General features: G+C 47.5%; 1 protein-coding gene across 1 annotated transcript in view; it reads right to left on the bottom strand.

Moving 5' to 3' along the window:
* The window catches only part of LOC115076232 (C-X-C motif chemokine 16-like), a 57,558-nt gene extending 35,364 nt beyond the window's left edge, over positions 1-22,194 (bottom strand). Inside the window, exons 1-4 of the mRNA XM_029577453.1 lie at positions 22,153-22,194; positions 21,612-21,699; positions 12,219-12,351; positions 7,987-8,069 (exon numbers count right to left, since the gene is read on the bottom strand). Coding sequence (XP_029433313.1) covers positions 7,987-8,069; positions 12,219-12,351; positions 21,612-21,693 — 298 coding nt within the window. The 5' untranslated portion in view covers positions 21,694-21,699; positions 22,153-22,194. The remainder of the gene's footprint in view (positions 1-7,986; positions 8,070-12,218; positions 12,352-21,611; positions 21,700-22,152) is intronic.
* Positions 22,195-25,094: the final 2,900 nt, after the last annotated feature.

The raw sequence follows: 25,094 nt of genomic DNA, 5'->3' as shown, positions 1-25,094 counted from the left end.
GCGCTAGCTTTAGAGGGAGGCAGGGCTGGAGGGAAGTGGGAGGGCAAGTGCCATCATAGTGGCATCTACTTTCTGATTCACATGATAAAGGGAATGAGGGAGGGGTCCTGGACAGCAGGTTGATGATACCTAAGGGCAGGGCCGGTGCAAGGGGATTTGGCGCCCTAGGCGAGCCTTCTCCCTTGCGCCCCCCTAGTCTCGGCCCCGACTCCTACCTCATTCTCGATCACGCCCGCTGACTGTGTGGTTTTCTGGGTCACGAGCAGGTTGGGCACTGCTTGCGGCCCCATATGGCTCGCACCCAGTGGCGCACCAAGGGTCTCCGGTGCCCGTGGCCAATGCATGTGTGAGCCTCTCCAGCATCCCCCCGTAATCCTTCTTGTACTAATGCTTAAGGTCACAGAAGATCAGTGGCGTCTCCAGACAGAAGAATTGGGGGGGGGCGCCAAAATGCCATTTCTTCATCTCACCCACCTCTATAGCATGGATCCTGCTTTCAAATTGGTTATTATAAAAAAGTGTTAATAAAAAAGTCCAAAGGGTCCTCTGCGTTATTTTAAAAAGCAGGCCAGTTTCACACTTCTAGTAAAACTACTATAAAATTATTTGATAGCCTCATTCAACTAATTCTATGTGGCTATGAGAGTGAGTCTGGAATTTATAGGAAGGGACAGAATGTCAATATAAATCCTGCACCTCCAGTTCTGTAACTCTGTGCATCCACTGAAATTCCCCCAAACAATGGAGCTTGGATGTTTCCCTTACAGCTCATCATACTAAAAGATATTTTCAAATTCTGGTGTCACCTCACAGTAACAGCAGCACAAACACCTTCCACTGCCAGGCACATTGTGAACTAACACAAAACACCACAAAAAAGACACTCAAAATCTATACTGCAATCCCATCGTAACATAACAGTAATAACACCAAGGACTCAAACAACAATAACCCCACCTGTGAATAAGCAAGGGTAAATATTACACTGGGTCCTAGAATACCAATACACCACCTACTGAGGAAACAAAACAAACCCGATTGCTATAGATCCCTATGATAGCAGAATCTCTCATCACGGTCACACACACAGAGCAGAGACAGACCCTCACCAAATACAGAATACAAAATAAAGGAGCACAAATTAGAAAAAACTGAAATGGAAACCCCAAGAAGCCAGACTCTGTGTATTAACAATGGAAAAACAGAACAACCATTCTTCATAAAACAAATAAAATCAAGAAACATAAAGCATCAGTTATAATAGTAAAACCATACTAATAAAATAATATTTTAAAACTACTGATAAATAGAATTTCTATTAATTAAAATCATATACATTTTTTACAATTTCCTAAAACCAATAAAATATTTCAAAACAGCACATATATCAAATAACACACAATAATTAAAACTAATAAGGATTTTAAAAAGCCCCTGCTGTCCATACATGGGAGCTCTTGATTGAGGTTATCCTCTCTCTCTCACACATACTCACATGTCCATTCTCTCTCACACATACACTGTCACATACATACACATTCATGCTCTTATACCCAACCATAACCTCTCGCTCTCACAGACACTGACACACTCAGGCTCTAAGGCACTCTCTCCCCCTCCACACCCCCCCCCCCCCCCACAAACTCTTACTCCCCTGGATTTTCTCATACACACTCATGCTTTCACTGGCTCCCTCACATACACACAAACACACACTCCCAGGCAAGCTTCCAATCGTTCTCACACAAACACACACACACACACACACAGGCAAGCTCCCAGTCATTCTCACACTGACCCCCAGGCGGGCTCCCATTCATTTTCACACCACTCCCTCCCCATCCCCCAGGCATGCACAACATTCATTCTCACACCCAGACCCCCAGGCAGGCACCAATTTATTCTCACACACACACATACAGCACAAACAGGCAGGCATCTATTCTCACACATACAAACCCCAGGAAGACACCCATTCATTCTCATACACAGACACACCCTCAGGCAGGCACCCATGCATTCACACACATACACCCCCAGGCAGACTCCCATTCATACACATGCACACACTAAAGGCAGAGACCCCCCTCTCTTTCTTTTGCCAGCAACCTCAGAGCCTCTCTCATTCCTCTGCTGCCACTGTCACTGCTGCTGTATGGCTATTGCGGAGGTGCTGGTTGCTGCTATTGGCACTGAAGCCCATTCTGCTGCCTCCTCTGTGCAGGCCCCATGGGCTTCCAGTTCCTCTATGCTGATCTCGTACATTGTGAGATCCGCATAGAGAAAGTGCTACTCTTGCACATTTCCAAAGATTACATGTTCCAATCAGTAAAAAATAATTTATTTTTTTTTACATTTGCTGTCTGATCTTAGTTTTCTAATCAGTTGGTCACAGGCTTTTTTTTTTTCCACCTTCCCTTTCTTATTTTTTTGCCAATTCCTTTTATAACATATTTCTTTTCTCTCCATCTGTCTTCTTCCCTCAAACACACAGTCAGGTTCTCATTCTCACATGCTTTCTCTCTCTCTCACACACACACATACACAGGCACTCACTCTCACATGCTCTCTCTCATACAATTATGTATACACCGTCTCTCTCTTGCACATGCGGTCTGACTCTGGCACACAGGCTCTCTCTCACTCCCACATGCTGTCTTGCTCAAGCACAGGCTCTCACTGTCACATGCTGTCTCTCTCACACACACACAGAGGCTCTCACATGCTGTCTCTGCAAACATTCAGGTCCTCACTCCCACACACAGTCTCTCAACTCATCTCATACACGCACACATACACACTGTACAAACCCTCAGTCTCTCTCTCACCTCTGGGCCTCCTCTTCACGGCCGCTGCAGGATGGGCTCTGCATCGGCCCCGGACTTCTCGAGCCGCGCTGCTCCTCTTCTGTACGCGGCTGATGCTCCTCCTCTTTCCTGCCCGCGCGGCTCCGGCAACATTTTTCTTCCGGGGCCGCGCGGGCAGGAAGGAGGAGAAGCTCCTGCATTGGCTGATGATCCTCCTCCTTCCTGCCCGCGCGGCTCCGGCAACATTTTTCTTCTGGGGCCGCGCGGGCAGGAAGGAGGAGAAGCTCCTGCATTGGCTGATGCACCTCCTCCTTCCTGCCCGCGCGGCTCCGGCAACATTTTTCTTCCGGGGCCGCGCAGGCAGGAAGGAGCTGGAGCACCAGCATGTTTAGACGCGATTGTTTTCTTCCGGCCGTGGTGACTTGAGCTCCACCACGGCCCCGCCGATCTTCTTGCTGTGTGTATTCGGCACACAGCATAGCAGTAGTTCACCGCTCAGCCGCTATTGGGATGACGTCCACCGGCGGCCATTGGCCATCAGCGGCTCGGCGCCCCCTAATGCTCAGCGCCCTAGGCGATCGCCTAGTTCGCCTAGTGCTTCCGCCGGCCCTGCCTAGGGGAGGGGAGTGGCAGGAGGCCTGCTAGGACCCCAATTTGATGTTTTTCAAGACTGAGTGCTACTTTCCCACGTATCTATAGGAGATATCCTGGTAAGTAGACAGTGAGCCAGCCTCACAAGGCTGGATCATGTTAGGCTTACTCAGCCATATTTGCACACTGGCCAGTTAGGCCTACAGTTACCTGCTTATATGCAGCTGCATAAATTTAGGGTGAATAGATTAGGTGGCACATGCATCCTGCTGAGTTTAGGGGACAGATTCTGCTGCTCACTGTAACTGCATTACTTGTCCACTCCCCAGCCTCAGTGCACTTGCAGCTTGCTAGAACACAGGGTCATCCTGGAAAGTAGCTTCTATGTAAAGCGCACATAGCCTGCTGTGTGCCAACTGAGGAGTCCCATAGGTGGAGGTGTGAAGGATAGAGAATCCCAACTGCCTGAGGGCAGAAAGTGATGACTATCCCTTATTGGTGTACATTATTTATAATGTGCAAGCAAGTGTTAAAATCATGTACCCTATAATTGACTAACAATACCGAGATGAGATTTTGCAAATAGCTATCCACAGATGAACAAGCAAAGGCAATGCAGGGATGGTAAGGCTTAGGAGGAGGTCTGCCTGCTTGCAAGCCTCCTCACTTTCTCTTCTAGGCAGTGGAGACTCTCTATCCTCTAGGGATGTGAATCGTTTTCCATATCGTCTTAACGATAGAAATCGTGTGGCAGGGCAAGAAAATCGTCTTAGGCACGATTTTTTAGTTAAAAAATCGTTAAAAATCGTTTTTTCCGATTAGTGCGCACTAACTCGAGTTAGTGCGCACTAACGGGAGTTAGTGCGCACTAACTGTGAGTTAGTGCGCACTAACTGAAAATGATACAATTTGACACTTTTCAGGTCAGTTAAGGTCAGTTTAGGAATGAATATGTATTCCTATTGGCTGCCCTCTTATTTATTCATGTTACCAAGTTTCCTACTGACAGTATATGGGGGATGGGAAATGGAAACAGTTGGTAGCTTGACAAAACAAGTAATGTGATCAGTCAATGTGACTAGAACTTGTGCCCTAACCCTGATACCAGGGGTATTGTGATCTTCCTGCACACAGTGCCCTATCCCTATTAATACCAGGAGTGTTGTGATCTTCCTGCACACAGTGCCCTATCCCTAATACCAGGGGTGTTGTGATCTTCCTGCACACAGTGCCCTATTCCTGATACTGGGGGTGTTGTGATCTTCCTGCACACAGTGCCCTATTCCTGATACTGGGGGTGTTGTGATCTTCTTGCACACATCCCGATATCAGGGATAGGGCACTGCGTGCAGGAAGATCACAACACTCCTGGTATTAATAGGGATAGGGCACTGCATGCAGGAAGATCACAACACTCCTGGTATTAATAGGGATAGGGCACTGCATGCAGGAAGATCACAACACTCCTGGTATTAATAGGGATAGGGCACTGCATGCAGGAAGATCACAACACCCCTGGTATCAGGGATAGGGCACTGTGTGCAGGAAGATCACAATACCCCGGAGGAGTGAGGGTCAGGCAGCTCCCCCCTGTCTGTGAAGCCAGCCTCTCACTAGTAATGCAGGGAGGGAGCTGTCTCAGACTTCACCATCCTCCCCCCCCCTCCCTTACCCACACACCATTCACTAGCTGGGACATGGGGGAAGTCAGGAGTGAGGGTCAGGCAGCTCCCCCCTGTCTGTGAAGCCAGCCTCTCACTAGTAATGCAGGGAGGGAGCTGTCTCAGACTTCACCATCCACCCCCCCCCCTCACCCACACACCATTCACTAGCTGGGACATGGGGGAAGTCAGGAGTGAGGGACAGGCAGCTCCCCCCTGTCTGTGAAGCCAGCCTCTCACTAGTAATGCAGGGAGGGAGCTGTCTCAGACTTCACCATCCTCCCCCCCCCCTCACCCACACACCATTCACTAGCTGGGACATGGGGGAAGTCAGGAGTGAGGGTCAGGCAGCTCCCCCCTGTCTGCGAAGCCAGCCTCTCACTAGTAATGCAGGGAGGGAGCTGTCTCAGACTTCACCATCCTCCCCCCCCCCCTCACCCACACACCATTCACTAGCTGGGACATGGGGGAAGTCAGGAGTGAGGGTCAGGCAGCTCCCCCCTGTCTGTGAAGCCAGCCTCTCACTAGTAATGCAGGGAGGGAGCTGTCTCAGACTTCACCATCCTCCCCCCCCCCCCTCACCCACACACCATTCACTAGCTGGGACATGGGGGAAGTCAGGAGTGAGGGTCAGGCAGCTCCCCCCTGTCTGCGAAGCCAGCCTCTCACTAGTAATGCAGGGAGGGAGCTGTCTCAGACTTCACCATCCTCCCCCCCCCCCTCACCCACACACCATTCACTAGCTGGGACATGGGGGAAGTCAGGAGTGAGGGTCAGGCAGCTCCCCCCTGTCTGTGAAGCCAGCCTCTCACTAGTAATGCAGGGAGGGAGCTGTCTCAGACTTCACCATCCTCCCCCCCCCCCCTCACCCACACACCATTCACTAGCTGGGACATGGGGGAAGTCAGGAGTGAGGGACAGGCAGCTCCCCCCTGTCTGTGAAGCCAGCCTCTCACTAGTAATGCAGGGAGGGAGCTGTCTCAGACTTCACCATCCTCCCCCCCCCCCCTCACCCACACACCATTCACTAGCTGGGACATGGGGGAAGTCAGGAGTGAGGGTCAGGCAGCTCCCCCCTGTCTGTGAAGCCAGCCTCTCACTAGTAATGCAGGGAGGGAGCTGTCTCAGACTTCACCATCCTCCCCCCCCCCCCTCACCCACACACCATTCACTAGCTGGGACATGGGGGAAGTCAGGAGTGAGGGTCAGGCAGCTCCCCCCTGTCTGCGAAGCCAGCCTCTCACTAGTAATGCAGGGAGGGAGCTGTCTCAGACTTCACCATCCTCCCCCCCCCTCACCCACACACCATTCACTAGCTGGGACATGGGGGAAGTCAGGAGTGAGGGTCAGGCAGCTCCCCCCTGTCTGTGAAGCCAGCCTCTCACTAGTAATGCAGGGAGGGAGCTGTCTCAGACTTCACCATCCTCCCCCCCCCTCACCCACACACCATTCACTAGCTGGGACATGGGGGAAGTCAGGAGTGAGGGTCAGGCAGCTCCCCCCCTGTCTGTGAAGCCAGCCTCTCACTAGTAATGCAGGGAGGGAGCTGTCTCAGACTGGTATCAGGGTTAGGGCACTGTGTGCAGGAAGATCACAACACTCCTGGTATTAATAGGGATAGGGCACTGTAAGAGATGACTGTAGTAGATTGAATAAAGATCTGATGTTTCTGCTCTCCTCACACCAAACAAAAACAACACACAAGCAGAGAAGCCCTTCTTACAAAGCTGAGCTAGTGAGTTAAGTAGGAGGAAAAGTAAACATACTGGTGCCAGTGTGGCTACTTAAAAAATACACTTACCAACAATCAATTACATATATTTGAACTGTGTACAGTTCCAGCCAGGACCACCTTTCTAAAATGCACAGTGATTGGCAAATTCAACATGCACTAGCATTTCAGGTGCCTGCTAACAAAAATAATAAACAAACAAGTTCTAGTCACGTGAGTGCTGATCATTACATTACTTTTTTTGTCAAGCTTCCAACTGTTTCCATTTCACATCCCCCCAACCATATTGGTAACATCAATAGATAAGAGCACAGCCAGCCAATAGGAATACATACATACATACATATTCATTCCTAAGTGACCTTTACTGACCTGGGAAGTGTGAACACTTTGTTTCATTTTCTGTTGGTGTTCGTTAGTTTCCAGTTCCATTTCCCATCCCCCCAACCATCACCTCAGTGGTAACCTTGGTAATATCAATAGATAAGAGGGCAGCCAGCCAATAGGAACACATATTCATTCCTAACTGACCTTCAGTGACCTGGAAAGTGTTTATTTGTATCATTTTCAGTTAGTGCGCACTAAATCGAGTTAGTGCGCACTAACGGGGAGTTAGTGCGCACTAACTCGAGTTAGTGCGCACTAACACGATTTAACGATTTTTAACGATAAATCGTTAGAATTTCTATTGTATCGTGTTCTATAACGATTTAAGACGATATAAACATTATCGGACGATAATTTTAATCGTTGAAAAACGATTCACATCCCTACTATCCTCCATACTTCTGCCTCCGCGACTCCTGGAGAAGGAAGCTTCACAGTAAGGAGTGCCATGTTTGGCTCTTGCTGCTCTTCCTTGGAAGCATACAATTAGCTTTCCTTTTTAAACTTTTTTCAACCTTCAGTTTTTAAATACAGCTTCCATCTGCTTGCATAAAATGTTTAAACTCTGTGATACAAAAGATTTCCTATAACAAGCTCAGCACTAGAGCAGTGCAAGCTTTCCTCACATCCACACACAGAGCAGGTATAGTATGGGTAGTGTCACTGCAAGTTTCATACATTCACAGCCACTTCACAGAATATGTATAGCACAATCAAAACAGTGACCCAGTGTGCATTAAAATAGTAAAGACTTTGCTACTAAAACTAGTGAAAAGAATTGTAAGATTAATGACAATTTAAAACATACTATTTGTGTCGATACATGTTTTCAGTTTCTGCACCCAATCCTCAAAAGCTGTGCCACAAACAGTCGATTTTTTCAGGTTGAACCTATAAAATATAAAACAGTATATGTCGGTGACTTAGGAGCATTTACAGGCCGATACAGTACAGTGCGCTCCTGTTAGCCCAGGTTTAGACTCGTTCAAGACCTCTCATGATCTTAAAGACCTCTATCATATCCCCCCTCAGCCGTCTCTTCTCCAAGCTGAAAAGTCCTAACCTCTTTAGTCTTTCCTCATAGGGGAGCTGTTCCATCCCCTTTATCATTTTGGTTGCCCTTCTCTGTACCTTCTCCATCACAACTATATCTTTTTTGAGATGTGGCGACCAGAATTGTACACAGTATTCAAGGTGCGGTCTCACCATGGAGCGATACAGAGGCATTATGACATTTTCCGTTTTATTCACCATTCCCTTCCTAATAATTCCTAACATTCTGTTTGCTTTTTTGACTGCTGCAGCACACTGAACCGACGATTTCAATGTGTTATCCACTATGATGCTTAGATCTTTTTCCTGAGTGGTAGCTCCTAATATGGAACCTAACATCGTGTAACTACAGCAAGTGTTATTTTTCCCTATATGCATCACCTTGCACTTATCCACATTAAATTTCATCTGCCATTTGGATGCCCAATCTTCCAGTCTTGCAAGGTCCTCCTGTTAGTTTATCTTTTGGTTCTTTTTCCACCTCTCTCTATTATCATTTGATGCTGATCACAGATATTACTTCAAAATTTGTACATCACATAATGTTTTTGAGAAACAGCCAATTTTGTGTTACAATAATTGTGAAATTTTAAATCAATCTCACGTACATATATTTTCGTGCTGGACAGTAGTTTTTATGATTTTTAAAATTCATGTCGTATTTTTGACAGCCCTAAGCAACGTAACATGTAACAGAGACTAACGTTTAAAAAAATACACCAAGAAACTGCCTGATCATGCCAGAACTTGCTAGGGCAAGCCCCAGCTCGGCTGCAAGATTCCAACTTGTTTCTATGACAACGCAGCCTTATATAAACAGCAGCATTGAGTAGTGTCCTATGCAACGTCTGTGTGAATGAGCGAATCGTGTTGCTAAAACTGTTGAGTTTAAAGCTTGTGGATTTAGTTTCATATACTTTATGAAATGTCGCGCCAATGTTGTAATAGCAGTGGCACATTTTGTTACATCTGTGGTGAGTTTACTCTGAAAGCACAGAAAAGGAGTATGACTGCACTCATTAAGAAAGCATATAAGTTATACTTCAGGTGCGATGGATTTATCTTCTCTAAGTGCCCCTTTAACCCCTTGATCATCCGACTCCCTTATAGGCTTTCTGCTTCGGATATATTTTTTAAAGTTTTTATTGTGATTTTTTGCCTCTATGGCCATCCAAACTACTTCTGCTAATACCAGATACCATCTCCAAAGCTCTGATAGACATTATCAATTGCTCTTTAGCTCAAGGAATCTATCCAGATGTCCTGAAAATTGCCTCCATCAAACCGCTTTTAAAAAAACCGAATTTAAATCCCAAAGACCCTACCAACTTTCGTCCAATCTCCAACCTCCCATTCATAGCTAAGGTAATGGAAAAATTAGTTAACTCCAGATTGTCAGACTACCTCGAAGAACACAAAATATTATTCCCTACCCAATATGGATTCCGAAAATCTTTTACTGAATCACTACTCATATCCCTGACAGATTACCACATCATGGGCCTCAATAAAGGTCATGCCTACTTGCTGATCCTTCTGGACTTCTCGGCCGCTTTTGATACTGTTAACCACTCCCTCCTTCTAAATCAATAAGCGAACACTGGAATAACAGGCACGGCACTAGCCTGGTTCAAATCATTCCTGGGGAACAGAGGCTACAAAAGTCAAAATACACAACAAAGAATCTCAGCATTACCCATCCTCTCTAGGAGTTCCGCAGGGCTCCTCTCTTTCACCTACGCTCTTTAACATTTACCTTCTCCCCCTCTGCCAACTGTTAACCAAACTGAACCTCAAACACCTTTTATACGCAGATGACGTTCAGATTGTCATCCCCATCAAAGAATCCTGCACAAAAACTCTAGAATTCTGGGAAAAGTGCCTTCTAGAAATCGATGACCTCCTCTCCAGTCTAAACCTAATACTAAATTCTTCAAAAACCGAACTCATTCTAATCTCCCCTGAAAACAGTAACATCTCCACTAATCCACCAGTCAACTTACACACATCACAAGTAAGAGACCTAGGAGTTATCATCGATAACCGGCTTAACCTAAAATCATTTATTAGTCAAACCACCAAGGACTGCTTTCACAAACTTTACGTCCTAAAAAGAATAAAACCACTTTTCCACTCTCACGACTACAGAACAGTCCTGCAATCAATAATCTTCTCTAAGTTAGATTATTGCAACGCGATTCTATTAGGTCTCCCAGCAGCACACACTAAACCCCTTCAACTGGTGTAAAACACGGCAGCCAGAATATTGACAAACACTAGAAGAAGAGACCACATATCCCAAATCCTCAAAGACCTACACTGGTTGCCTATTCACTATAGAATCCTATATAAGTCCATTACCACTATCTACAAAGCCATCCATCAATACTCTCCGCTTAACCTACAAATCCCATTCAAAAAATATACCTCCGCCAGACCCATCAGAGAGTCCTACAGAGAATCCCTGCAGGTACCACACGCCAAAACGTCTCAGCACATAACCTTCAGAGACAGGGCCTTCTCCACAGCAGGACCACCTCTATGGAACTCCATTCCACCAGATCTGCGACAGGAACCCTGCCTTCCTACATTCGGGAAAAGACTCAAAACGTGGTTATTTATGAAAGCCTTCCCAGACTACAGTTGAACTTTAACTCTCCTTGAACCGAAAAGCAGATTTTAACTTAACATGATAATCAATAACTTTTCAAATACCATAACTTTGCAATCACCATTAACTGGCAAACTTGTTCTCTATGTTAAATTCCTATTGCCTTTGGTCTGCTCCAAGTTATGTTATTCCCCATCGCCTTTTCATTGCTCCAAGTTTTATTATATCCCTGTTTTATTGTAACTGCAACTTTGTCTCTCAGCACCTGTTAATGTTCTTATTATATCTCCTTTGCACCCCTAGTTAATTGTAAACCGGCATGATGCGATTCCAATCGCGAATGCCGGTATAGAAAAACTCAAAATAAATAAATAAATACATTCTCTTTTAGCCTGTCTCATCAATGTCTTACATTTAACTTGCCAATGCTTATGCTTTATCCTATTTTCTTCTGATGGATCCTTCTTCCAATTTTTGAATGAAGATCTTTTGGCTTCAATAGCCTCTCTTACCTCCTGGATCGGATTTCTGGCTTGACCCTCGGACTGGACCCTGATGCTGCCTAATCTCTGCCTGCCACTGACCACTGCCTTTTCACCATTCTGATCTCTGCCTGCCATGACCACTGCCTTGACCTCAACACACTCTGAACTCAGCCTACCCTGACCACAGCCTAATCTTGATCTTGTCTGACCATTGCCTACCCGACTCATTGCTTGTTCCAACTTCGCTTCCTCTTCTTTGCTGACCTGCCATGACTTCATCCCGATGGATCTTCTTCTTCCTCACAGAGGCTCACACCTAAGACCAGCTGGCCCTGGCACCTGAGGGCTCAACCTAAGGGGAATGTGGGCTGGTACTGATGAAGCTCCAGTTGGGCCTCTGCTTCTACCAGCTCTGCCTGTCAACAGTGGGGACCTGCAGGGCTCCTCCCTGCAGGTCGTGCCCTCTCCACCTTGGTCTAAAGATCCATGTCTGCAACAGACTGTTGAGGCCATGGGCCTGGTGGATCTAGCTGCCTTGAAGGCCATTCCCAGCCTAGCCCAGAAATTGAAGACCCTCCAGACAGCACTAGAACTCCTGGTCGCAGATATGAACTGCCTTGCCATGCGCCTGGACTCCTTGATCCTACCCACTGCCCTACTGCCCCCCGCTGCAGTTCCAGCACTGGTTCCAGAAACCTGTCAGTCAGCAATTCCATTACCTGCTGTGCTCTGTTATGCAGAGACGCTAAGCACAAATCAGGTATAATCATAGTTAGGTGAGATACTTTAAAAATTGGTTTCACTTATGTGCATAGTGGCCAACTTTCTTATGCCGGCTGTTACAAAATACCCCCTACAAAGACTGAATTTGAAAGTCAGAGGCATCGTTACCTGATAATATTATTAGGACATATGTCATAATTCTTCAGTTGAAATGAATACTGGGCCATTGTAGATTGATTTGGTGGGTTTTCTAGGCGCGGACAAGAACACAGCGCAGAATTAACTCCAATCTGGCAGAATGCTGAAAAAAAATCAAGAAAGGATTACTGTAATTGGGAAAGAACAATGCCTTTTTGTGTGAATCTCAAATTCTAGTCTCCTTGAACTTTGAAAAAGCTCGTGTCATTGACCCTGATAAACTGACAGAAAAACATTTTATAAAAGATGTTGTTTAATACATCAGCAAAACTGTTGCAAGCCATGGGTTAGACTGATATTGTAGTAGATTGGGTCATACTTTAAAGTGGTATAGAAATTTTCTAAAATAAATAAATAGACCAAAGCAGTTCACAGTAATACATTCATAAATTTAAGGCTGACAAGATAGCACAAATACATAATCTATATAAAAGGACATCAAATAACATCAAACATTTCACTGGAATATTTGACTTACTTGCAGTTAAAAATCGAAACAGCATTGATAAAAGTTACACTCTAAAATAAATTCTTATTCATTAAACGCTAGTTAAACAACCATACAATGTGTCTCAGACAATCTAAATGCATTTATCTTTGAATTATGCATCAGAGAGTTAAGAAAGGAAGCTGCAAGGCTTGTGACCCTGTGTTGGCAGTTTACGACTAAGGGGCCTACGCAATCAAGCTTAGCATGCAAGATAGGGTCATTTAGTACACAGTGAAAATAGTGTGCGATGCAATAACAACCTAGCATGCACGCTAAACAGAGATCGGAAAATATTAGTAAAAACGTGGTAAAGCCAGGATGTAAGGAATGGTACATGCAAATGAGCCTTTAGCATGTGCTATTTACTGTGGGCTTGATAATACCTCCCTCAGAGCAGATATTAAACCTTTAACTTGCATGCTATGGCCTAAAACTGTCTATGCCTGTGCTAGCTGCCCCACAATGGAAGAACCGAATGGGGTATTTGGTCTTTCTCCTTGAACCTCCCAATGATAATCTGCCCCAACCCTCCTTTGAGCACCGATTGATTCCCCGATAGCCATAAGATAATCCTGACACCTGAGAAAGATTGGACCCCCTCCTACCCTTCTGTAAAAGGGCCTGACATTCCAGAGTTTCTGGCTTTTCCTGGACAGGAGGGATGTTACAGAGCCAGTCCTCTGCGCTCTGCTGAGTGACGCTGCTAGGCGAGGCGTCATTGATGGCGAGGCTGAAGTACCACCTACTTGCATTACCCATCAGCTGCAGCGTCCCTTCCATCTATGAAGACCCAGAGAGTGTGGGGACGCCAGCGTCCTCCTGAATTGTAGGCCCTCATTTCAGAGGAGAAGGAGGTATGTTTCTTTCTTTATTTGTTTGTTATTTATATTCTGTCTTTTTGTGACTCTTAACGCACAATAAAGCTCTGGAATTTGTTGCCAGAGGATGTGGTTAGTGCAGTTAGTGTAGCTGGGTTCAAAAAAGGTTTGGATAGGTTCTTGGAGGAGAAGTCCATTACCTGCTATTAATTAAGTTCACTTAGGGAACAGCCACTGCTATTAATTGCATCAGTAGCATGGGATCTTCTTAGTGTTTGGGTAATTGCCAGGTTCTTGTGGCCTGGATTGGCCTCTGTTGGAAACAGGATGCTGGGCTTGATGGACCCTTGGTATGACCCAGCATGGCAATTTCTTATTGTCTTATGTTCTAATTTAAAGATAAGGATCCAGGCCTGAATGCTAAAAATCAATAATAGCATAAAAACATTTAAGTCAGAAAAACCATAGTTTCCTTGTTCATTTTGTTCCTCTCCCTTCTGCATCACCATCCATACTTAACAACCTCCCCTGGAATGCAACTCCATTATCCACCTTGCAAAAAATGGCTTCTGCGGTGTTTATATAAAAGATGGAAAAATCCCCAAACCGAGAAATAGACTTCCCACCAAAATCCAGAAAATCCTACTGGAATAGCAAAAATCCCAAACTTCCCTTCACCCTTGCTTTGACTTGCAACTTGGGCAAAAGGATTAATGCCCCAGCCCTTCTGGATGGGTGTCCACCCTTCTCAAAAATCCAACAAAACTGTAGCAAAATCCACAGCAAACCTCTTCTCCTCCAATGATCATCAGCAAAGCTCCTCCTCCTTCCAACTCCTCTCCAAACCACATTATCTCCTTCCCCTAATTTCTGAGCATGCTCCATGGGGTATTTATATGCCCCAGAAGCCTCTCACAAAAAGGTGGGGTTAAAGCTGGGGGAGGATTTCAAAAATCAATCCCCACCCTCCCAGTGCCCATAAACTATTAACGACAGGCAAAGTCACTTACACTGCTCTGCCTTTTCACTTTAGGACAACTGGTATGGAGAATTTCATGAGACGGCACATGGACATTTGTGAAGGTTTCCATGCTATCACCAGCCACATAGAGGGTCATTTTCAGCATGCAATTGGCACAACATATTGCAGTGCCACATTCAGTGATATTTTTGCATGAATGATTAAATTTGTCAACATGCATGCAAACAAGTGTAGTGCTTTTTATTGCATAGGTCCCAAATTCACTGAAATAATTAGCTTTTTATGAGAGCAATTTTCAAAGGCCATTTCTTAATAGAAATGGTTATTTAATGGGGTACATTTTTGAGTGTCTATGCAAATAATAGTATCTATGGAGATGTTCCCAGGGCAGGGTTAGATCAGGAGAGGCAACAACACAGAGTTTTACATTTTTAACATTACATGAATTGTTATTCAGGAAAAAAGTATCTGTAGAGAAGGCAATTGCAAATCTTGGAAACTATTTTCCCTGGACGGTTTTCAAATGGAAAGTTCACAAGAAAAAGTAGCTGCAGACTTTGCAGGAATCCACACAGGTTTGAAAACTGCCTCATGCAGATATCCCATATACTGCACTCTGCAGATATCCCCATATAAGGACCTCTGGACTCTTAGAAGAAACTAACGGGGTCAATTATCAAGCATGTTGGTGCAACATCACGCATAAAACGGGATGTAACACGCGATAGGCGCATGATATTTGCTGCCATGCGTGACAGTATTTAAATATGATAATTATGCAAAATCAAGAAAATTATGCAAATGAAGGACTCCTACTGCATTTAGCAGAATAATATCGTATACTAACGCCAGATTTAACATGGGAAACAACACCTTTTTGATTTGCAGTAGGGGACAAAAACGTTTTATCACGCCATGGCAGCCATTATCGCAGGATAGTGGTAATTATCTCATGTGATACACAACTCTGGTGAACCAATAAAAACAGCTTTTCTTACCTGCCCTGTCTTCCTAAAGCTACAATGTTAGGGGGAAGTGTACTGGTAGTGGGATACTGGCTGCTTCAGGCTGCTCAACAACAACAGGCAAGGGAGGTTCAGGAAGTACCAGCACTGGAGCCTGAGCTGCATGCCCCACCGATGGAGCGCGATGCCCACATCAGGGCTCGCCATGCAGGAAGGTATGCAGGCGGTACATGCACTACATGCCGGAGGAGCACATGGTTATGAGGTTTCGTCTTAGCTCTCAGGCTCTCATGGAATTATATGGAGAACTCAGATGGGCCCTGGATCCTGTCACGGTCCCCAGCTATACCAGGCCTCACCAAGCTACTGTCCATTTTATGACATCTGGCTCATTCCAAACAATAGTCGGGGTCATTCGGGGAATTTGCAAATATCTTTTTCCTGCTTTCTGGGCCAGATCATAACAGCCGTACGTAGCCGCATTAATCATTATATAAGATTCCCTTGTGAAAGACAGGACTTGCTGGACTTGAAGAGAGGTTTTTATACCATAGCAAATTTTCCAAATGTTCTAGAAGCTATTGACTGCACTCACGTAGTCATCCTTCCACCCTGTCGCAGGCAGGAGATCCACCTCAATATAAAGCTCGTCCTTTCCATCAATATGCAAGTGGTCTGTGACGCTCGCCTGCACATCCTCAATGTCTTTGCCAGGTACCCAGGACCTGCGCAAGATTCCTTTATATAGTACTTAGGCAATCTGACCTGTTTGAACAATACGAGGATGACGTCTATGGTGATGGTTGGCTAATAGATATTTCTTTCAGTCATCGCTCTCCAATTATGTGTTCATAGATAATGGCAGTGACATGGGATGTCGGGGATGTCACTGCATCAGTTAGACGACAAGTGGCTTCCACATTTAGATCAACAAGCCATAGTGCCAGGGGGCCAGGTTTCTCTCCCTGCGTGCATGTGCACGTTATAAAATCAGCGCGCACATGGAAGGCTGCGCGTTCCTTTTAAATGCCAGCCCTCTATACCTACACGTAACAAGTAGCCACTGGGAAATATTGAGATATCAGGGCCAGCGAGGACCTTTGCCTGTCCAGCTCTGGGCTATTCCCATACTTGAAAGGTTTTAATGATCCATGCTCGTCAACAAACCTTTTCCATTGGAAACAATTTAGTAGAACTAGGGGTCACAATTTGAAACTCCAGGGAGGAAGACTAAGAACCAATGTCAGGAAGTATTTCTTCATGGAGAGGGTGGTGGATGCCTGGAATACCCTTCCGGAGGAAGTGGTGAAGACTAAAACTGTGAAGGATTTCAAAGCGGCGTGGGATAAACACTGGATCCCTAAAGGCTAGAGGATGGGAATAAATATAAAAGCTAAACTGGCACGGAGCGGCAGTTACTGCCCTTAACAAACATGAGGGTAACCTGCACGGAGCAGCAGTTACTGCCCTTAAGAGAAACATAGGGGTAACCTGCACGGAGCGGCAGTTACTACCCTTAATAGAAACATGGGGGTAACCTGCACGGAGCAGCAGTTCCTGCCCTTAACAGAAACATGGGGGTAACCTGCACGGAGCGGCAGTTACTACCTTGGGAAGCTTGCTGGGCAGACTAGATGGACCATTTTGGTCTTTTTCTGCCGTCAGTACTATGTTACTATATATGTTATATAGGTACATAGAAGATCTGCTGAATAGCTAGTATCAGTGATAGTCCTTATTCTATATTAAAACTCACAGGCTGAGGACTCCAGAGGAGGGCACAGCACCAGGACTCTCATCCTCCCAGCAGGGACAGAGCCTTTCAGATGTTTACAGTTTTCAGGCCCTTGTTTTTCCTCGAGACTGACACACGGGAGTTAGAGAAGGTCATATTCTGACATAACTCGTCACAAAGTAAAGTGGCAGTCCTATAGGATCACGATGTTTTCTGTTACACACTGCCCCAGAGAGAGGACCGGTGAGTAAAAGAAAGATACGTGACCAGCAAGAACCACTCTGCTGGGCTCTCGTGCATGTGTGTAAGGACTAGACGATGACCAACATGCACAGGAGCGCTGTATAATGCTTTGCCAAAACTGGCTGCCAGTCCGGGCAGTCTCTCCTGCTTCTGCTGGGGTACATGGGGGGTCCTGAGTTAGATCTGGAAAACATCTAATGGGATGCCATAACGTAAAGCCAGACTAGGAAATACACAGCAGACAAGCACTCTCTCTGTTACTCTGGGTGGGGCATCCATTAAAGGACCCCAATTTTGTCCAAACTGCAAAATCTGAGAACTGAGAAGGTGCGATCAGTGACACAGCGGGTAAAACATAAGTTCTCCTTGCACCTCGTCTGTGCTGGCATGTTCAGGTAAGAAGATGTGTGCCACCAGCAGTTAATCGCCGTTCAATACATTAATCCACAAACTCTATTCAATCAGAGGGAAAGAAGGAACACGTAAGACACAAAATGCTTTTAAATAGTTCCTAGTGACCCCGCCATGGTCGTGTTTCACGCCAGGACTGTGTCAGGGGGACCAGCAGGCATTCATGTTGTCTCAGAGAAAAAGGAGGGGTTCTGAAGAGGACAAAAACTCTGAGGAGCGTGCGACCAGCGCTCCAGCGAGCACTTGATAAGGCAGGAAACAACGGGAACAAAAGCCTGCAAACGGAAAGTCACTATCGTGATCTTCAAGTAAGGCCGGATAGGAGACTATTTCTTTATTAATAACAAAGATTAGCAAGCAAGGCACGAAGTTGAGATCTAGTGCATCTGCTTACATTTAGCGAACACATTCCACAATCACGTATTAAACCCGGAGGTGTCTTGTACAGCCCAACCAGAGGGAGAGGTTGCACAATGTTGTGACAATACCGAAATAAACACTCCTGAAGCAGGGCGAGGGCAGGCAGCTGCTCTTTATCAATGGCGAAAGCTTTAACGAGTCAGGGCCTGACAAATCGCACTGCACACTTACGCCTTACAAACCAGTAATGAGGTAATGATAAAACCTATAGAAAATAGCTCATTACCTGTTAGTGCAGCAAAAACCTCTGCATGTTAAAATGAGCAAAATTCACCCCAGATGCAGTAACATAATAACTATATCTCAGAGAGCTGTGCATTTTACATAAACATATGCATGCATGTAATGTAATAACATTTGATATTTGCATCTTATTAACATTAATATGCATGAAAGACACCACATTTATGCTCACTGATGGCTTTATGTGAATGCATTTCAGTGCATCACCTCCATCGCCTTTGATTGCTCCTTTCTTTCTTACATGTTTGCTGTACTGTATTAGGTATTATTTGGATGCTTTCCTCACCTTGAAATAGGCAGGTTATAAATATTATTAGAATAAAATAATTAACATATTGATTAAATGCTGCCGATTCACCCCAAGTCCTTAGTATAGACAAGGATGAAGATGTTCCAGTCCTAAGTGTGCACCTGCAGCCCATGGAGTCAGAGAATTCAGGAGAAGAGACACGAGTGTGTCTAAGGCTTGCCTTCATTTGGCATTTATATAGTTTCATTTGGGATCAATAATCAAAATGCCACTTTGGTGCAAATACAGGTACTTTTGATCCACAGGATTTACACCAATAAGCAAAGCCAGATTCGGCCTGTAATTCTGTTTTGATTAATCCCATGCTAAAAGGCACCCACAGTATTTGCAGTTGCTTTCTGTGTGGGCAATAACATGTTGGTTTGGAAATGCAATGTACACTTGGAATTCTTTACTCCCAACCTAAACACAGCCTTGGGAATCTTTCCAATCAATGTAGATATTAATACATTTTATATGGATAAAAAGGGTTTTACTTATGTAAAGAGGCTTTCAAACATGCCTTTGTTAGGCTGAACTTTCAAAGCTATTTCCATGCAAAAAAACGAGTTCCAATCTAGCCCAGGGCTCTCTGCGGGTTCAATTCTAGGCACAACCTGATTTGGCACTGGGTACATTCCAAGGGGAAGAGCTGGGAGCTGTGACTTCCACGCATAAATAATTTTAAAAATAAAAAAGTATTAAGTAGATTTTAAAAGCGTTGCTCCTGCAAAACCGGCCACATAGGAACATAAGTGAGCAACGTGCGAGCAACGCTGATTTTAAGAAGCCACGACGTACACGCATACATACCCACGTGTGCATTAAGGAGGCGGAAAAGGGGCGGGGCATGGGCTTTCTTTGGCAGGGCCAAGACTTACACGCGGAGCTCCAAATTTAAAAAAAACAATGGCGCGAGTGCGCATGTGATCCATGGACCTTTACTGCTGGTCCTGATGAGAAGCAAGTCTGGGGAGCTCCAGTTTTAGGACTTTCAGCACAGCATCAAGGTTTGGGGTCAAGTGAGGGGCTTACAGAATGGAGAAACGGAGGGGTCTTGAAGACCTCAATATCAACTGGACAAACTGGTGGACTAATCTGAAAAACTCACGCGAGTACGTTTTAAAATCCGCCTGCATACGCACGTAAAAGCCGCTAAAGCCCTAGCGGAAACATGCGCGGGACATTTACTCAAGTCGTCTCTTAACATTACGCGCACACGTATGCACGGCAGAGGGATTTTAAGTGATTCACGCGTACTTGCACGCACGATATAAAATGACAGTGTATCACCTCTCGCACGCCGATACCACTTTTATGGGCGTACATTCGTTGCCTTTAAAACTGGAGGTTGTGTGTGTGTAAGGTGACCCACACAAGTGATGCCCTTACTAGCACAGGATGAGTTTGGGGGCATTTATCGGGGAATTTTCATAGTGCATAAGTTCACTTTGAACATCTGGGGTAAAGTCTGCTTGTAAAAGTTATACGTAGTCCTTACCCCTACCCACACCGTTATAAAATTACTCTTTTAAAACTGTGTGCATCTCTTACACACAAACTGTACTCCAGATTTTCAAAGCAAAGTTAAGAACAGTGCAGAACTTGTGTGGGTTACATTAAAAGGCTAATTTTCAAAGGCCAGTGAGCGTAAAAACCAGGAGGAGATTTGCGCTTGGCCAGGCTGGTACGTGTTGAAAACTGGCGTGATGAAAAAAGGGGCGGGCAGGGATAGCGCCATTAAGGCACTGTGTCTGATGTGCGTGCCGGGAACGCCGGATCCGCGCAACTTACTGCTGCTCCGGAGAACAGGGAAGTTGGAAAACAGAAAAAACAAGGTTAGGGTGGTGTTAAGGGTCGGAGAGGTTAGGGGAAAAGGCAGGCAGGGTAGGTAAGGCATTTAGGACGTTCCCACCCAGACCTCTCATTTATTGGAGCGATCTTGATCTGGGGAAAAGCCCTACTGCTTCGCCACGTGCATGCACGAAAATTTACCCCCCTTGCATGCGCGAGTTGGTGCTCACATGCACGCAGACATAAAATCAGGCTCGCACGTGTGCGTGGGTAGTGGATTTTATAGCACGTGCGTGGCGAAGCGCGTATGTTATCAAATCGGCCCATCCATGTGCTTGCGTCCGCACACGGGTTTAAATTCACCTTTAAGTGCATACTTTTGAAAATAATAAAATGTGTACATTAGTCATAACTCTGCCCTCCCAAAAATCGTATCCCCAGTGTACAAAATCATGTTCCAGTGAGCCTGGGTATTTTACAACAGCCATTTACACATAGAATGCCATGTTTTATTATTTATTTATTTAAATCTTTTCTATACCGACGTTCGTTTGCACATCAAACATTCGTTTGCAATTCATTTGCACATTCGTTTGATGTGCAAACGAATGCCATATTTTATGCATATAAATGGCTTTGAAAATTCAGCCCATTATGGGGCAAACTAATAAGATACTAACATTACAGAAACAATTGTTTCAGAAATTAAAACTCAGAATTCTACGTTTTTTAAAGCTGTTTTGCATATAAAGAATTTGGAATGTTTTTCTTCTGGCAAAGGCCCATAGTGAGGGAAGCAGGGGTGAGAGATCTGCTGCACATAAGCTTGGCAGTTTTCTTCTTTAAATTACATTCAATGATGCAAATAGAAAGAGTGAGAAATGAGCCTCCTCTCTGCATTTCAGGGAACAGTTCATCCAGAAATGCTGATTCTGAATGTCCTTCAAGCAAAGGCAATAATTCCGGCATTTACCTGGCCGTGACAACTGGAAGCAGAGGAGGAGGAAGCGTATTCCTGGAAGTGACGGGGGGAAGTCTTTCCATCCACAACGCATTGCTTTCTGAGGGGAGAGAGAGAAGAAAAGAGACAAATTATACCTGAGCAGGAAGTGTGTATACCCAGGAAAAGATATAAAGTATGTCCGGCGACGATCTGGGAGCAGAAGGAAGGGAATTACTCACGGGGAGGCACAGCGTACACAGGGGTCCGAGAGTCCCAGGGACTGGGAATTACTCACGGGGAGGCACAGCGTACACAGGGGTCCGAGAGTCCCAGGGACTGGGAATTACTCACGGGGAGGCGCAGCATACACAGGGGTCTGAGGGTCCCAGGGACTAGGAATTACTCACGGGGAGGCACAGCGTACACAGGAGTCCGAGGTTCCCAGGGACTGGGAATTACTCACGGGGAGGCACAGCGTACACAGGAGTCCGAGGTTCCCAGGGACTGGGAATTACTCACGGGGAGGCACAGCGTACACAGGAGTCCGAGGGTCCCAGGGACTGGGAATTACGGGGAGGCACAGCGTACACAGGGGTCCGAGGGTCCCAGGGACTGGGAATTACTCACGGGGAGGCACAGCGTACACAGGGGTCCGAGGGTCCCAGGGACTGGGAATTACGAGGAGGCACAGCGTACACAGGGGTCCGAGAGTCCCAGGGACTGGGAATTACTCACGGGGAGGCACAGCGTACACAGGGGTCTGAGGGTCCCAGGGACTGGGAATTACTCACGGGGAGGCACAGAGTACACAGGGGTCCGAGGCTCCCAGGGACTGGGAATTACGGGGAGGCACAGCGTACACAGGGGTCCGAGGGTCCCAGGGACTGGGAATTACTCACGGGGAGGCACAGCGTACACAGGAGTCCGAGGGTCCCAGGGACTGGGAATTACGGGGAGGCACAGCGTACACAGGGGTCCGAGGGTCCCAGGGACTGGGAATTACGGGGAGGCACAGCGTACACAGGGGTCCGAGAGTCCCAGGGACTGGGAATTACTCACGGGGAGGCGCAGCGTACACAGGGGTCTGAGGGTCCCAAGGACTGGGAATTACTCACGGGGAGGCACAGCGTACACAGGGGTCCGAGGGGTCCCAGGGACTGGGAATTACTCACGGGGAGGCACAGAGTACACGGGAGTCCGAGGTTCCCAGGGACTGGGAATTACTCATGGGGAGGCACAGCGTACACAGGGGTCCGAGAGTCCCAGGGACTGGGAATTACTCACGGGGAGGCACAGAGTACACGGGAGTCCGAGGGTCCCAGGGACTGGGAATTACTCACGGGGAGGCACAGAGTACACAGGGGTCCGAGAGTCCCAGGGACTGGGAATTACTCACGGGGAGGCACAGCGTACACGGGAGTCCGAGGGTCCCAGGGACTGGGAATTACTCACGGGGAGGCACAGCGTACACAGGGGTCCGAGGGTCCCAGGGACTGGGAATTACTCACGGGGAGGCACAGCGTACACAGGGGTCCGAGGGTCCCAGGGACTGGGAATTACTCACGGGGAGGCACAGCGTACACAGGGGTCCGAGGGTCCCAGGGACTGGGAATTACGGGGAGGCACAGCGTACACAGGGGTCCGAGGGTCCCAGGGACTGGGAATTACTCACGGGGAGGCACAGCGTACAGGGGAGTCCGAGGGTCCCAGGGACTGGGAATTACTCACGGGGAGGCACAGCGTACACAGGGGTCCGAGAGTCCCAGGGACTGGGAATTACTCACGGGGAGGCACAGCGTACACAGGGGTCCGAGAGTCCCAGGGACTGGGAATTACTCACGGGGAGGCGCAGCATACACAGGGGTCTGAGGGTCCCAGGGACTAGGAATTACTCACGGGGAGGCACAGCGTACACAGGAGTCCGAGGTTCCCAGGGACTGGGAATTACTCACGGGGAGGCACAGCGTACACAGGAGTCCGAGGTTCCCAGGGACTGGGAATTACTCACGGGGAGGCACAGCGTACACAGGAGTCCGAGGGTCCCAGGGACTGGGAATTACGGGGAGGCACAGCGTACACAGGGGTCCGAGGGTCCCAGGGACTGGGAATTACTCACGGGGAGGCACAGCGTACACAGGGGTCCGAGGGTCCCAGGGACTGGGAATTACGAGGAGGCACAGCGTACACAGGGGTCCGAGAGTCCCAGGGACTGGGAATTACTCACGGGGAGGCACAGCGTACACAGGGGTCTGAGGGTCCCAGGGACTGGGAATTACTCACGGGGAGGCACAGAGTACACAGGGGTCCGAGGCTCCCAGGGACTGGGAATTACGGGGAGGCACAGCGTACACAGGGGTCCGAGGGTCCCAGGGACTGGGAATTACTCACGGGGAGGCACAGCGTACACAGGAGTCCGAGGGTCCCAGGGACTGGGAATTACGGGGAGGCACAGCGTACACAGGGGTCCGAGGGTCCCAGGGACTGGGAATTACGGGGAGGCACAGCGTACACAGGGGTCCGAGAGTCCCAGGGACTGGGAATTACTCACGGGGAGGCGCAGCGTACACAGGGGTCTGAGGGTCCCAAGGACTGGGAATTACTCACGGGGAGGCACAGCGTACACAGGGGTCCGAGGGTCCCAGGGACTGGGAATTACTCACGGGGAGGCACAGAGTACACGGGAGTCCGAGGTTCCCAGGGACTGGGAATTACTCATGGGGAGGCACAGCGTACACAGGGGTCCGAGAGTCCCAGGGACTGGGAATTACTCACGGGGAGGCACAGAGTACACGGGAGTCCGAGGGTCCCAGGGACTGGGAATTACTCACGGGGAGGCACAGAGTACACAGGGGTCCGAGAGTCCCAGGGACTGGGAATTACTCACGGGGAGGCACAGCGTACACGGGAGTCCGAGGGTCCCAGGGACTGGGAATTACTCACGGGGAGGCACAGCGTACACAGGGGTCCGAGGGTCCCAGGGACTGGGAATTACTCACGGGGAGGCACAGCGTACACAGGGGTCCGAGGGTCCCAGGGACTGGGAATTACTCACGGGGAGGCACAGCGTACACAGGGGTCCGAGGGTCCCAGGGACTGGGAATTACGGGGAGGCACAGCGTACACAGGGGTCCGAGGGTCCCAGGGACTGGGAATTACTCACGGGGAGGCACAGCGTACAGGGGAGTCCGAGGGTCCCAGGGACTGGGAATTACTCACGGGGAGGCACAGCGTACAGGGGAGTCCGAGGGTCCCAGGGACTGGGAATTACTCACGGGGAGGCACAGCGTACACAGGGGTCCGAGAGTCCCAGGGACTGGGAATTACTCACGGGGAGGCACAGAGTACACAGGGGTCCGAGGCTCCCAGGGACTGGGAATTACTCACGGGGAGGCACAGAGTACACGGGAGTCCGAGGGTCCCAGGGACTGGGAATTACTCACGGGGAGGCACAGCGTACACAGGGGTCTGAGGGTCCCAGGGACTGGGAATTACTCACGGGGAGGCACAGCGTTC

Source organism: Rhinatrema bivittatum, chromosome 14 (genome assembly GCF_901001135.1).
Source record: "Rhinatrema bivittatum chromosome 14, aRhiBiv1.1, whole genome shotgun sequence".
Classification (NCBI taxonomy): domain Eukaryota; kingdom Metazoa; phylum Chordata; class Amphibia; order Gymnophiona; family Rhinatrematidae; genus Rhinatrema; species Rhinatrema bivittatum.
This window is presented reverse-complemented; position numbering and strand designations above follow the sequence as displayed.